Raw genomic sequence first — 13,820 nt, 5'->3', positions numbered from 1 at the left:
TTTAAAGGGTTTAGAATGGGTACCCAATCTTTAATCTCTCTCCTCCACCCTTTCATCAAGCAGTAAACAGCAAATGCAGAAACACAAACCAACAAAACCCGGAAACCTAATTCACTCTCTTTTTCTTTCTCCAAAACAACCCATAAAGCCAAACTTGAAGAAATCAACAAAACGACCCAAAACCCTAAATTCTCTCTCCTACGACTTTTTCCTTGACCATCACCACCACTACCTCCAAAACCATTTCTGAACCCAATTTTGCCGCCATTGCCACCACCCACAACCAAGAATTCTCTCATTAGTGAATCGAACGGTTCAGGTAGAATCTTGAGACTTGAAGCAACGTATGCGATTGAATTGAGGATGAATTTGAGAGATCTTTGAGACCCAGATAGTTTATTGCCCCATTTTGCAGAAATTTTGGTGTTTTTGAGGTGGGTTTTGGACGTAAATTTGTGGGTAAGTAAAATTAGAGGAGGGGAAAAAGGTTTAATGGAGATTGAGCGATTTGTTGAGCGATGTGTTAAGAGATTGAGGGAAAAACTTTGCTCTGTAGTCCAATTGCTTTGATAATTGCATGATTATATGGTAATTAAGTCTATGTATTTTCTGTTTAGCAATGACTTTATACCTAGCAGAGCTCTCACATGTCGTTATGTATGTACCATTATATATACCATCGATCCTACACTCCTATCGAAGTTGTGATAGATTTAATCAATAGTGTATATGTATGATGGGAAGTAAGAAATAATGGGCCGAGCCTGGTCTCGTGGGCTTAAACCCGGCCCGACCCGGTGTTGTTTTGACCATTGCCCGGCCCGGCCCAGCCCGGTTCACTTCGGCCCGGCCCGTCCCGAACCCGGCCCGATGAACACCTCTACTCATGACTCATGATTTGTTCTTATCATCCGAAAGATGTTTTAGATTAGTCTCTTTTCCTAACTTTTTTTTTATCCTTATTAAAAAAAAATTTACCTAACAACATATAAAACTTATGGTCAACGGTCTGACCAATAGTTTCATTAAAAAAAAAAATTGTAGGGTATCACCTTGTCTCATAAAATAGTTATTTAATTGGCAAATTGTGTGCATCTATATATGATAATTTCCCCAATACACAGCAACACTCCCTCCACGCACCAAACAAGAAAAAGAAAATAACAAACTACAGGAAAGAGAGTTTATCAATATGAGCTCGTTGAGGGAAGCAACTCGTTCTCCAATCCAGAACTCTTCAATCATTTGTCTTTGACAGATTCCGTCTTTGTTGTCCTTGTTACCCAAAACCATAATTTTTATATTCGCAATAGCTCCTAATTTTAGATTTCTTTAGTCAAGTAACTTGCATGTCTCAATCCTAGAATGTTGACTTATATAAAAATGAAGACCATGATAAACAGATCCCTAACTCAGTTGTCAATACCTCCGTTAGAGAGTCTCTAATGGAGAAATTGGTGATCTGGGTAACATTTTTGTGTCTATTTACAATTAGATTGTCAGAATGTTACAAAGTTGGGGAAGCCAGAATTCACACATTGTTCTCAACAGAATGCAACAATTACTTCGATTGGCAAACTGTTGGGATTATGCACAGTTACAGGAAGTCGGGTCACCCGGGACCCATTACCCGACTTCTAAGCTGTACAGAGGAGCAGAAGAGACAGTATAGAGGCTTTGACTTGGCTCCAACTATGGAGGTTCCTTCTATGAGTAGGCACCCCATAACTGGTGACTGGTATGTGGTATCACCCTCTCAACTCTCTCATTCAAAATTTTCTTGGCTATTATTCTTGAGTAATGCTTGTTTTAGAACTGTTCTAATAATCTCTTTTTTGGGAATAATTTTTGGTGGTATATTTAGCAAAAATGACAGTATATTAATTACAAAAGATGGTATATTTTTTTATACATATAAAGTACTATATATAAAAACCTAACATATGATCTGATTATAGACAATTATTTAGACATATCATCAACATATGATCTGATTAGTGTATTGAATCATGAAGTAGTATATGAAAATCAATATATGACCACCATTTATTAGTATATTATGACAAATCTAATATTTCAATATACTGATTTTGCTATCTAAAATACACTTTTTAAATTTAGTACTTCCTGTGTTATGAAATAAGTGACACACTTTTCTTAAAAAAACTCACAAAAATAAGAAAAGTGTTTCACTTATTTCATAATGGAGGAAGTATATTGCTTATTTGGTAGATATGAAGTGGGCAAAGCTTGTAATGGAGAAATGTGCATAGGGTTAGTCATAATTACTATGCCGATGCCTGGTCGTAGTTTGCTTTTTACTTAATATACAATCTTTAAAACATCTGAAATGTTGGCTGGTTCCCATAATCTGCTTTATGTTCAACTCGAAACATGAAGATGTTGGATCATTTGTTGTGAGGTAGTTAGTGACGGATAATGCTTTTACAATTTAGGGTCGTAATATAAGAAACACCTTACAGATGAGGGAGGTTTGGGTACTTCCAGAACCTCCTGTATAGTAAGAAAGAGGTTTGTTAGAGGCGCAGGACTGTGCTTTAGTAAAGTACCAGTTCATTTAACATTGTAGCATTCCTGAGCTTGATTTGTATCTATAATGTTTGTGAAGTCATTTGGTCATTCGATGTGTGAATTCTAAGACGATGATCCCCTGTTGAAGGAATGCTTGGGACATGAGTTATCCTCTAATATGTGAAGAAAAACCTATGCTTGTAGAAAATCTAAAATCAATGTATTGAGTTTTTATATCTTTTAATGGGCATCAATTATGTGATAATTTTCATTTGATGTTGGTATGCGTATGCCCTTTTGGTTATATTTATAATGTAAAGACTTGAGAATCCAATTGAGAATTTAACGGTGCAAAAAGTAGTGTGGAAAAAAAGTGTATGCTTATGACAGTTATTGCAAATTTATCTCAAATCTTGACAGATTCTAACTTCTTAAATTGTTACCTTGCATCCTCCTGGCAATGAAAACAAAGTCAAGATAAACTGATGGTTTCAACAATTTCACATCATAATCTTCCTTTTGATTCTTCATTTCATGGACTCGTTTTGCAACGCAAATATAGCTTTTATATGTAGTTGATTTCAAGTATTTTATTTTATTTTATTTTCCCTAACTGCTGCAACCTATCATTTTTTTTTGTTTTCCTTTAACCTCACATGAATTATGATACTTAAAATAAGAGTGAATTTTGTTATTATTTTAGGTACCCGGCAATTAACAAGCCTGCTGGGGTTTTGCATTGGCTCAAGCATAGTGCGGATGCCAAGAATGTGGACTGGGTTGTAATTTTAGACGCCGACATGATCATCCGTGGTCCAATACTACCTTGGGAATTAGGTGCTAAGAAAGGCCGGCCTGTTGCTCAATATTACGGGTATAGATAATCCATGTGCTCAGATTTCTCTCTCTATACCAATTTTTACATTCTTGTTGATATCAATTTGAGGCTTGACATAGAAGTTTGGTAAAACTTCTTGTTAGTGCTGTTTTTTTACTGCCTTTGTCTCATAATACTCTTGACACTTATTAGGACACGTAGTTTTAGATGATAAATTGTTGTTTGATTATTAATCTTATTGAAAAGGTAGATGTGAAAGGTGTTAGTAGGTAGTAAAAGTAGTATTATTTTATATGGTTGAGAGAGTGTGTGGGCCAATGGTTAGCGTTGGTAGGTAGTAGGATATATATCATTTTTATTTGGCAGATAGAGAGTATGGGTCAATGATTAAAAGATAGAAGGCTTAAAGTAATAGTGGGTCATATCCAAAAATAGAAGTGTAAAGAGTATTACAGATGAAAAAGGAAAGTGTAAGAGTATTGGGACTGAGGGAGTAACAATAAATGAAATTTTATTGATTACCAAAAAAAGATTTAGATATGAGTTCCAGTACGTGCTACCTCTTGACACCACATAGCCTAAATCCCTCTATTGCATCAGTGTACCCCTCCCCCCACTTTCTAGGACGGGTTGGAGAGCGAAACTCTGCATGTATTAGCAATATACACCATTAGATCTACCTAGCCTGCTCATCACATCTACAGGGAATTCAAAAGTTATTTCTTTGCAAACACTGGCAGGGGGTTTGCACTTTGCATGTCCCTTATGCTGCATCAGTGTAGCTCCCACTTTGTGCTGCATCTTATTATTTACCCCACAATAATAAGCACAACCCTTCTCCCAAATTTCTTTCAAACCAGAAGCTGAAGATAATTTCATAAGTCCGACAGCAAGAAAACATAAATCTCGTCTGACAGAAGCAGCGCATCAGAATTCCAGCTTGTTACATCTAGAGTGATCATTAAATTCTGGATTCGCAATTACTTAAGTCATACATAAATTAGGATATGTGCTTTACCCATATAGCAAATAGAAAAGGAGGTACTGAGTCTCCTTATCTCAGTCCTTTCTTTGTACAAAAAGGACCCTGTCAATATGAACTAGGATACACACCTGAGACATGTACTTATCCAATGCACATATCTCACACAAAACTAAGTCTTAGAAACAAAAATTTAGAGAAGGCCATTAAATTGAGTCATCTCATTCATATCTATATTGAATATGCAGTTAGGTGACATGTGAGCTTTTAGTAGCCACTTTTAACTATAATAGTCTACCAGGTATAAGGCAGATTAAAATTCACTGACAACTTCAAACATTATAAGAAAGCCTATAAAAGCCACAATTGCAGAATTTGCACCCTGCAAATTTTTGTTTTTTCGAATATGTAAATAAATTGCAAATATGGTCCAAGTAATAAATTCCCAAGTTTCCGCTGCTGCTTCCGATCTTGATGTTAGTATCTTGGAATTCAACCTGTAATGCAATGTACAACAAGCTATTGTGAGAGATTCTTTCATTAGAAAGGGATTAATAACTTTAGGAACTACATTTTTATTGACTTGCAATATACTTGCGTGAGAAGACTAAAGAAATCATATAAAGCTTTGAAAGTTGCAGAGTTGGCATCTCTGATGATGTGCCAAGTTGTGAATTCCTGAAGCTTTCACCTCATCTGTGCTCTTCAAAGCAAAAATAATCAACCCTCTCATGTGTAATGTATTTGCGCAGCAACTTATAAGATTTGCTTATTGTAGCTCCATGGCAGAGCATAAGAGTGGCTGATGTGTGAGCATAAGAGTTTGTCTGATGATTGCTTATTGTTGCTTCTTGGCTATACCTAAGAGTGTGTCTGATGAAAAAAAATCAATAATTTCCTAATTTATATCTGCAGCATCTATAAGCTTTTGCCCTTCATCGCCAGATAAAGCGATTTCAAATCAAATCTGTTTTATCTTCTCTTTCTTTCAACTTCGTAGAGTTATTATCTTGCAATTGACACCGTAATTTTCAATGAGATTCTACCTAAAATGATTCTTTTGAGTACTTCCCCCATAATTGTCTTTTCCCTTCATAAATTAGCTGGAACCTATTGCTCATACAGATTATCTGTCTATGACTTTGGTATTATCATTATTTTATTTTTCTTTCAATTATTTATTTATTTTAAAAAATTCTGGTTATGTATATGTCCATTCTCTAATATATTCCACCAGGTATTTGATTGGATGTGACAATCTCCTGGCCCAATTGCATACAAAACATCCAGAGCTGTGTGACAAGGTAGGGGGGTTGCTGGTTTATCATATAGATGATCTCAGAGCCATGGCTCCTTTTTGGCTTTCCAAAACAGAAGAAGTGCGAGAAGATAGGGATCACTGGGCAACAAATATAACTGGTGATATATATGGAACAGGTTGGATCAGTGAAATGTATGGTTATTCATTTGGTGCTGCAGAAGTAAGTCACGGCATACTCATATTTGTGTTTTCTCTTCTACTAAATGAACTATTTCTTCTGTGTTTATGAAACTGTCATTTTGTTGATCAGGTTGGACTCAGTCATAGAATTACTGATGACCTGATGATCTATCCTGGCTATATTCCAAGGAAGGATGTTGAACCACTTCTCTTGCATTATGGCTTGCCATTTGCGGTTGGGAATTGGTCTTTCACTAAACTAGATCACCATGAAGATGGAATTGTTTATGACTGTGAACGGCTCTTTCCCGAACCGCCTTATCCAAGAGAGGTACTATTGAGAATATAACAATAGATGCGTATGCCTTTGTATTTGCTAAATAGTCACTAAAGTTTTATACAGTTCATGTTCACTCTTCTCTTTAAATTTTGGTTATTGCTCTTGTGCCGAGGGGCTCCTCAAAGATTTGGGAATTTATGACACTATTAGTTTGGATAGCACAGCCTATTTGAGATGAGATACAATGTTGTATGTTGCTTGCACATGATCTCATATTGGTGGATGAGACTAGGGATGCTGTTAATTTAAATTGAAGCGATGTAGGCAAACACTATAATCTCGAGGGTTTAGGCTAAGTCGGAATAATACAAGTATGTGAAGTGCAATTTAAGAAACGATAGGGAGTTAAATGAGAATATACTAACATTGGTCGGAAAGGAGGAAAATGTTTCGCATTAGTGAGTATTTTAAGTAGAATGGGGATCATGACCAAGGAGTGGCTCATAGGTTTCAATCAAGGTGGATAAAATGGAGAGGGGGCAATGGAATTTTTTCCCACCATATTAGACCAACATTATTATATGGGTCATGTTGGGCGGTGAGCAAACATCATATTAGGAAGATGAAATTAGCACAAATGCGTATGTTGAGATAGATGTGTAGGAACACATTAAAAGATAGCATTCAGAAGGAAGATATTTAAGAGAGGGTTAGGGTTGCAGACATGATAGATAAAAGAACCTGATGTTGATGCCAACTACCTTTGGTTAAGGCTTCTAGAAATCCAAGAATCTTGTAAGAAAGATGAATTCCTTATGGTTTCCTTTAAGGTTTCAAGTACGAACATTGTGAAAGATAACCGAATTGTTTGCTCACTTCTGAACTTAGGGTCTTAAATCTCCTAGATTATTCCTTATCTGAGCGTTCAAGCATCAATTTTAATTCACCTCTGAATTAATTTCAATGGTATGCAAGTAAAATACTCAGAGTATTTGGAGAGGAATTTTAATCATCGAAAAACTCTAATCTGTTTTAGATAAGGAGTGTATCTATTTATAACCACGATTTAGGTCTCCTTTTAGAATTAGGAAACATAACTTTAACAAGAATTATAAAACTATAACAATTAGACAACTAAAAGAACTCCCAACTACTTATGCTTTCCGCCTTAGTAACAAACTTCTAGTATTAGGTGTGCAAGCTACATCTAAACAAGAAATTAACTTTTACTAAAACACTCACGAACCAGCCCTGGTGGCTTGAATCATGTAAATTCTTAACTTTAACGGCTCGTTTGGTTAGTGGTTATAAATAGTGGTAATGGTAATGAAATTTAGTGTAAATTTGTAAAGATTTTCACATGTCCATAATCATGGGAATGAAACTTTATCACAAAACATGGGTTTTCCTTTATAAATTTTAATTACCACCTAATACCACCTTCACAAGTGGTAATGGATAGTAATGAGATTTTAGGAAGAAAATGGATATCTTGTGATTTAAGTAGCATTACCATTGGTAATGACATTGGATTTCTAGTATAAATTTACACTATAATGCATTACCATTCCCACCATTTATAACCTCTTACCAAACGGGCCATAAGAGTCATGTAAAAAAATATGATCTTATTTACTACAAAAAAGCAATTAAAGGATAGTATACTAAACAAGACTAAACCAAACTTCTTTATCTAGCCAATTAAGACAAGAAACGCTTGTTTAGCTGCAAGCAAGTTGAACTTCATCACTTCCAAGACTAAAGTGATTGGCTCCTCCTAACAATTTGCCTTTGAATCCGTATCAGAACTGGTTACGGTGGTTTAGGCATGTGACACATCGTTTAGCTGCTGTACCCAGTGGCAGATGCAGCTGTTGCCCTGGTTGGTCATGTGACCAACCAATATTTTCAAAGACACCAAGAAACTCTCAGCTTTTACCTGCACTCTGTTTCCACTTCTGCAAAGTTTTCACAAAGTAACCCCAATTAACTTTCTCTCTCTTCAAGACTTCCTCAGTTCTTCTCTCTCCCTCACCGACAGACCCCCTAAATCTGTGTACTCTATCCTACACAGAGATCACAAATCAAAACCAAAATAATGCAGCAGATTGATGAATATCTATCTCTCCCCAAAACAGGGTAATGCGGATGAATTGCAGCAAAGATGGAGGGTTGAAATGGAGGTTTTCAAGTCTGCGTCTTTTCCTTTTTTGGTTTTAGCTTTTTTGGGTTTTGTTATTGGATAGAAATGTCAGTCATATAGAAGTGGTAACACAGTAAGAAGAGAGAGTGTGAGAATGAGTGAGAGAAAGAAGAGAGAGAGAGAAATAAATTGATTGTTAAAGAATTAATTAAGGGAAGCAGTTACCACTCATCTGGGACGATTTGCTGTTAAGCACACACGAGCTAGTGATGGAGAGATAGTGAGATAGGGAGATCACAGATGTGTATTCTTTATTTTAAGTTCATTTTTACTTTTATAGTTTGTATTTTAAGTTGTTAATTGGTGTTCTGATTTACTTATTTGGTATGCTTAAAGATTGGTTTTGGGTTGTGGGTGAAAGTGGTAAATATGGTTAGTATCAGTTGCTGGTAAAAGAGGCAAATATGGTTATTCTCAGTTGTTGGTTATAGGCAGAGATTGTAACTTTTCTGAGATTAGTAGATTGGATTAGTATATTAACCACATATATTAATTTATATATTCAAGGATATTTAGTTGGTAGCTTAACAAGATTATTTGAGATTGCTTAACAAGATTCTGGAGTGATTTTAGAACATGAAAACTCGCCGAGAATAATTGTATTAATTTATAAGTACTATTTCTTTGTAGCCTATAATATTATGGATATTGCTTTTGAAGTGAAACCTCCAGGATTTTTTTAATACATTAGTTATTGGTTGTAATGTGTTCGATGGATCGTGGTGTGAGTGTGACCAACCATTCTCAAATTCCTAGATCCACCACTGGCTGTACCAATTAGGGAAGTGGAAAGCTGGGATATTGAAGATTCTAAGAAGTTGGGGGAGGCAGAAGATGACTTGACTGGAGGGTGCTAGAAACATATGAAGAAAGTAGGTTTAGGGGGAGCAGAAAACACTTCACAGAAAAGTATGAAGTCAGAGGATCCATGTGAATGACCACCAAAGATAAAATCTTGACTCATGCAGCCGACCCTATTGTGTATTGGTTGGGGATAGTTGGCACATCGGTGATGTCACTAACCCTGTGTTGATGAGTTTCTCAGTGGCAGTTTTAGAATAACTTTCACTTCCTGTTCTTGATATGTCACGTGTGACTCTGGGACTCAGTGGGAGTAGGCAATAGGAATTGTAGTGTGGTGTGATACATCACAGATGTGTATCTTGATTTATTTTATTGTTATATTATATATTGTTCAGGATGTAAGACATTTTAAAATTAGTTACTATTTTATCAGATTTTTTAAGTTTTTAGGTAAAAAAAGAAACTAACTATTTTTTCCCCAAACGTCTCGCCGTCTCCTTGTTTTTTGGAGTTTCCGTGCTACTAGGCAGAAAGTATAATCGGGGTCACTTTTTCTTGATGATCAGGTTTCCATTTGTATAATTCATTACATCTCAAACTATTATTTTCTACCCCGTTTAAAGCATACTGAATCCATTTACTGCTTGTTTTATCTTCTATGGGAAGGGAATGAGCAGTGAGTTGTTGATTTCAAGAAGGGGTTGGAGTTAACTAATTGTACCTCTTTTTTTTTTTTTTTTTTTGCAATAATATGAATGAAATATGTAGATCGCCTCCATGCCTCTACCCCCTCTAACTATCAGATCATGATAAGAAATGGAATGCTGGAAGGAACAACATAGATTCACTCACTTGGAAATTATGGCTGGGTTTGAATTCATATAACTGGTTCAGTAGCCTATTAATCCAAACAGTTGATAAATTGTTTAGTGTTCACCCAAAAAATCTCGAATGATTCAGTTTCGAATTATAGAGTTCTTTGGTTTCACTTTACATCTTATAATCAAAGTGGAATAAGGAAACAATTCTCAGAAAAACTGAACTTTTCATTGACTAAAACTGAATAAGTTAAGCAAGTGAGGGCTATCTGTAACCTCAAGATATGCTGATACTGAAAACTTTAGTGGAATCAACAGTGAACTGATACCACTCCAAAATAACCATGTGTCACTAGTTTTCTCAGTTGAACTTGAATCAGAAGAATTGAACCTTGAGTAGATAAATTGGTGTTCTAGCCTCTAGGCTTTGGCTCTTTGTAGTTGTCCGTTGATCTGAAACGGACTGTTTGAAATTAGAATGCCTTTGTAGCTAGGTGGTATTAAATAGATTTTTTTGGCAGAAATTACTTATGTTGGCATTTCAGCCCTATAGTGTAGGGTAGATCTTGAAAGGGATGAATACCTCTTTCCAAAATGTTGGTAAATTCTGAATTTCTTATAATAGAGCACCAGATTTTTTAAGTCTTTGCTATGTGATTGATTGAGGGCCAAGTCTCGTGAGACTAATACACACCCTTGTGGTTGTGAGGATGTATTATTATATTGACTCTTATATTATTTTTGATACCTACAGGTGAAGATTATTGAAACTGATCCAGGCAAAAGACGGGGCCTAATGCTTAGCATAGAGTGTATGAATACACTGAATGAGGGTCTGCTACTTCATCACATTGGAAGAGGGTGCCCTAAACCAAAATGGACAAGATATCTAAGTTTCTTGAAGAGCAGAACATTTGCGGAATTAACTCAGCCGAAAAGTCCAGGTCGCATTAGCTGGATAACTGAAGAGACTCATGAGGAGCAGGAGATGGTTGCTGAAGCTAGGAAACCATACCCAAAAATCCACACTGTCTTTTCTACTGAATGCACCCCTTATTTTGACTGGCAGACCGTAGGCCTTATGCACAGCTTTCGCCTGAGTGGTCAGCCTGGCAATATCACCCGGCTTCTGAGTTGTACAGATGAAGAGCTAAAGAATTACAAAGGCCATGATTTAGCTCCAACTCATTATGTTCCTTCCATGAGTGTACATCCTTTGACGGGTGATAGGTAAAGATGGCTTTTTTATTGTTATAGTCTCTGTTCCAAAGGAAGTTATATTGGCCATATACCTAATTAATTCTTTCCATTCTTTGCATGATTTGATGTATTCCTATCATGTGGTGAAGTCATTTTGTATGGTTGATTTATTTGCAAATTGCACATGGACAATTGAACCTTTCTGTCAACACTACCACCAAAGGTTTGTCCTGAATAATTGCTCATACAAAATTGAATAAGCACATATGATTTGGTCACGATTAGCAGTCTTAAGTAAAACAATTCTGAGCTGGAACCTGTTTTCCCTTGTGCTTCTCTAACTCTCTGTGACCCCTGAGAAGTTCTCTTAGGCACCGTTATGTTGAGGAATCGGTATCGTAATGGTATGGGTTAGAGACTTTGGAGTAATTCAACTTCAGAAGTCAGACCACTAGTTCAGCTGAAAATTTCAGCTGATATGGATGAATAGATCTCGAAGCCTTACTTCATCCGCTGCATAAAACAACAGCATCAAGAAATGAAGTATGCGTGCTTTGTGACATTAAAAAGGCAAAGAATTAATATGCCTTCAGCGTCAAATTTAGCTGTCTAGTGTCCAGTGACCCATCATTCAGACTGAACTAATTTTGAGTTCATCGACTTTGATATTTGTAAATAAAAGCCTGATCTAGAATCATGCCTGCCTTTTCAGGTACCCGGCAATAAACAAGCCAGCTGGTGTTCTTCATTGGATTAATCATGTACAAATCGACGCAGAATATATTGTTATACTGGACGCTGATATGATTATGAGAGGAACAATTACGCCATGGGAATTCAAAGCAGCCCGTGGACGTCCTGTTTCAGCACCATATGGGTAAGGCAACAACATTTCCTTTTTTTAGCATTAATGGCTTCATCTAGCATGGCAGATTTGAAAATGGCTATTCTGTAATTGCTTCATTCCAATCTGGTTTTTAGTTACCTGATTGGCTGTGACAACATACTCGCAAAGCTCCATACACGCAATCCTCAAGCTTGTGATAAGGTTGGAGGCGTTATAATCATGCACATAGACGATCTCCGGAAATTTGCTCTGTATTGGCTGCTTAAAACCGAGGAGGTACGAGCTGATAGAGAACATTACGCCACAAATATCACTGGAGATATCTATCAAGCTGGATGGATCAGTGAGATGTATGGGTACAGTTTTGGTGCAGCAGAGGTATGTTCTGTGCAGAAATGGATTGTAATGTTTTTGGATTTTGGGTCAAGTAGACAATAAAGTTTTCAACTAAATGAACTGTGGTTTTCATATACTCTCTGGTTTGGTTCTCTATATCCCATAGAGTTTTCAATCGACCATTGCAGTTCCTGCATCAGCCTTCTTTTGGCAACTTCTCTTCTAGTCTTTACTCTAGGATAAAGGCTTCAACCTCGTGTTGTTTTCAACCTGGTCAAGACTTGGTGCTCTTACTGTTATTTAGGTCCCTGTAGTTTCAGTTTCCTTTTTGAAGTCTCCCAATTATTTTTCACACTTCTGTTTTGAATTAAAGACAATGATTGAAATCTCATCTTTTTACATCAACATATATCTTTGTCTCTTTCAACACATATGTTACTCTTGTTCTACTAGAATTATTTATCTGTTATAAATTCACCAGTGAACAAAAAACAAGGGGCAGAGGGAGTACTTTATCAAAGCTCTCTTGATTTCCTTTATTGAGAATACGTTTCCATTATATGAAGCCCTTCAAGTATATAATACTTTGTGCATGTCATGAGAACTTGCACTCCTGCTTAACCCCTTTCTCTATTTTTGCAGTTGAATTTGCGGCATAGAATAGATGGGTCAATAATGATGTATCCAGGATATGCTCCCAAACGTGATGTCAATTACAGGGTTTTTCACTATGGCTTGGTATATAAGGTGGGAAATTGGAGCTTTGACAAGGGTTTATGGAGAAATATCGACTTAGTTAACAATTGCTGGGCTAAGTTTCCTGACCCTCCTGATCCATCAACTCTTGATATAACCGATGAGGGTGCATACCATCGGGATTTGCTTAGCTTAGAATGTGGAAGAACATTGAACGATGCTCTTTATCTGCATCATAAGCGAAGAAATTGTCCTGACGCCCGAACACAGGCCATATTAGACAGGGCAGCTGTGAACAAGGATAAAGCACTCAGAAAGTTCCGCAAGATAATTGAAAATGATGCCACAAGAAATGGCTCTAGTGAGAGTAGTGATTCTCAGGAATCGTTGGTTCCTCCTGCATCAGACCAATTCAGCTCCTTCAGGACATGGGTGGTTGTTCTATGGGTGGTTTCTTTTTTGGGTTTTTTGGCACTAATGGCGACTGTTTTTGCTGGTCGTAGAAAGCGAAAAACAAAGGGTAAGCATCACAAGAGCAAGAAAAGATTATCGTACTCAGGGTTGTTTGATCTGCATGGCAAAAATGCTGAACTATGTGATAAATTGTGAACGTCATTCTAGAACTAAGAAGGCGGTATTCTAAAGGGTTTTCTGGCTAACAACATGCGGATACTGTTTAGTTTGATACTCAAAATGTAGCTTAATGTCGTTGTGAAACATCCTGACACCTTTTTCAACTTATCAGGGGATGAGTATACAATTTTTTCTGCCTATAGATTAGATTATATATTTCACTTATTGGATCATCATTAATGAAGTACCCTTCTTTTGGGTAATGTTTAA

General features: G+C 36.6%; 1 protein-coding gene across 1 annotated transcript; it reads left to right on the top strand.

The window, feature by feature from the left end:
• The first annotated feature begins 1,112 nt into the window (after positions 1 to 1,112).
• On the top strand, positions 1,113 to 13,820 carry LOC104887068 (hypothetical protein). Its single transcript, XM_010671653.4, has 8 exons — positions 1,113 to 1,738; positions 3,236 to 3,406; positions 5,590 to 5,833; positions 5,924 to 6,124; positions 10,653 to 11,128; positions 11,811 to 11,975; positions 12,080 to 12,323; positions 12,924 to 13,820. Exons 1-8 carry the CDS (start codon positions 1,446 to 1,448, stop codon positions 13,584 to 13,586), a joined length of 2,457 nt encoding a protein of 818 aa, XP_010669955.2. The 5' UTR covers positions 1,113 to 1,445; the 3' UTR covers positions 13,587 to 13,820.

This window comes from Beta vulgaris, chromosome 2 (genome assembly GCF_026745355.1).
Source record: "Beta vulgaris subsp. vulgaris cultivar EL10 chromosome 2, EL10.2, whole genome shotgun sequence".
In the NCBI taxonomy this organism is placed as follows: Eukaryota; Viridiplantae; Streptophyta; class Magnoliopsida; order Caryophyllales; family Amaranthaceae; genus Beta; species Beta vulgaris.
The sequence above is the reverse complement of the archived record's forward strand: the minus strand, read 5'-3'. Positions and strand labels throughout refer to the sequence as shown.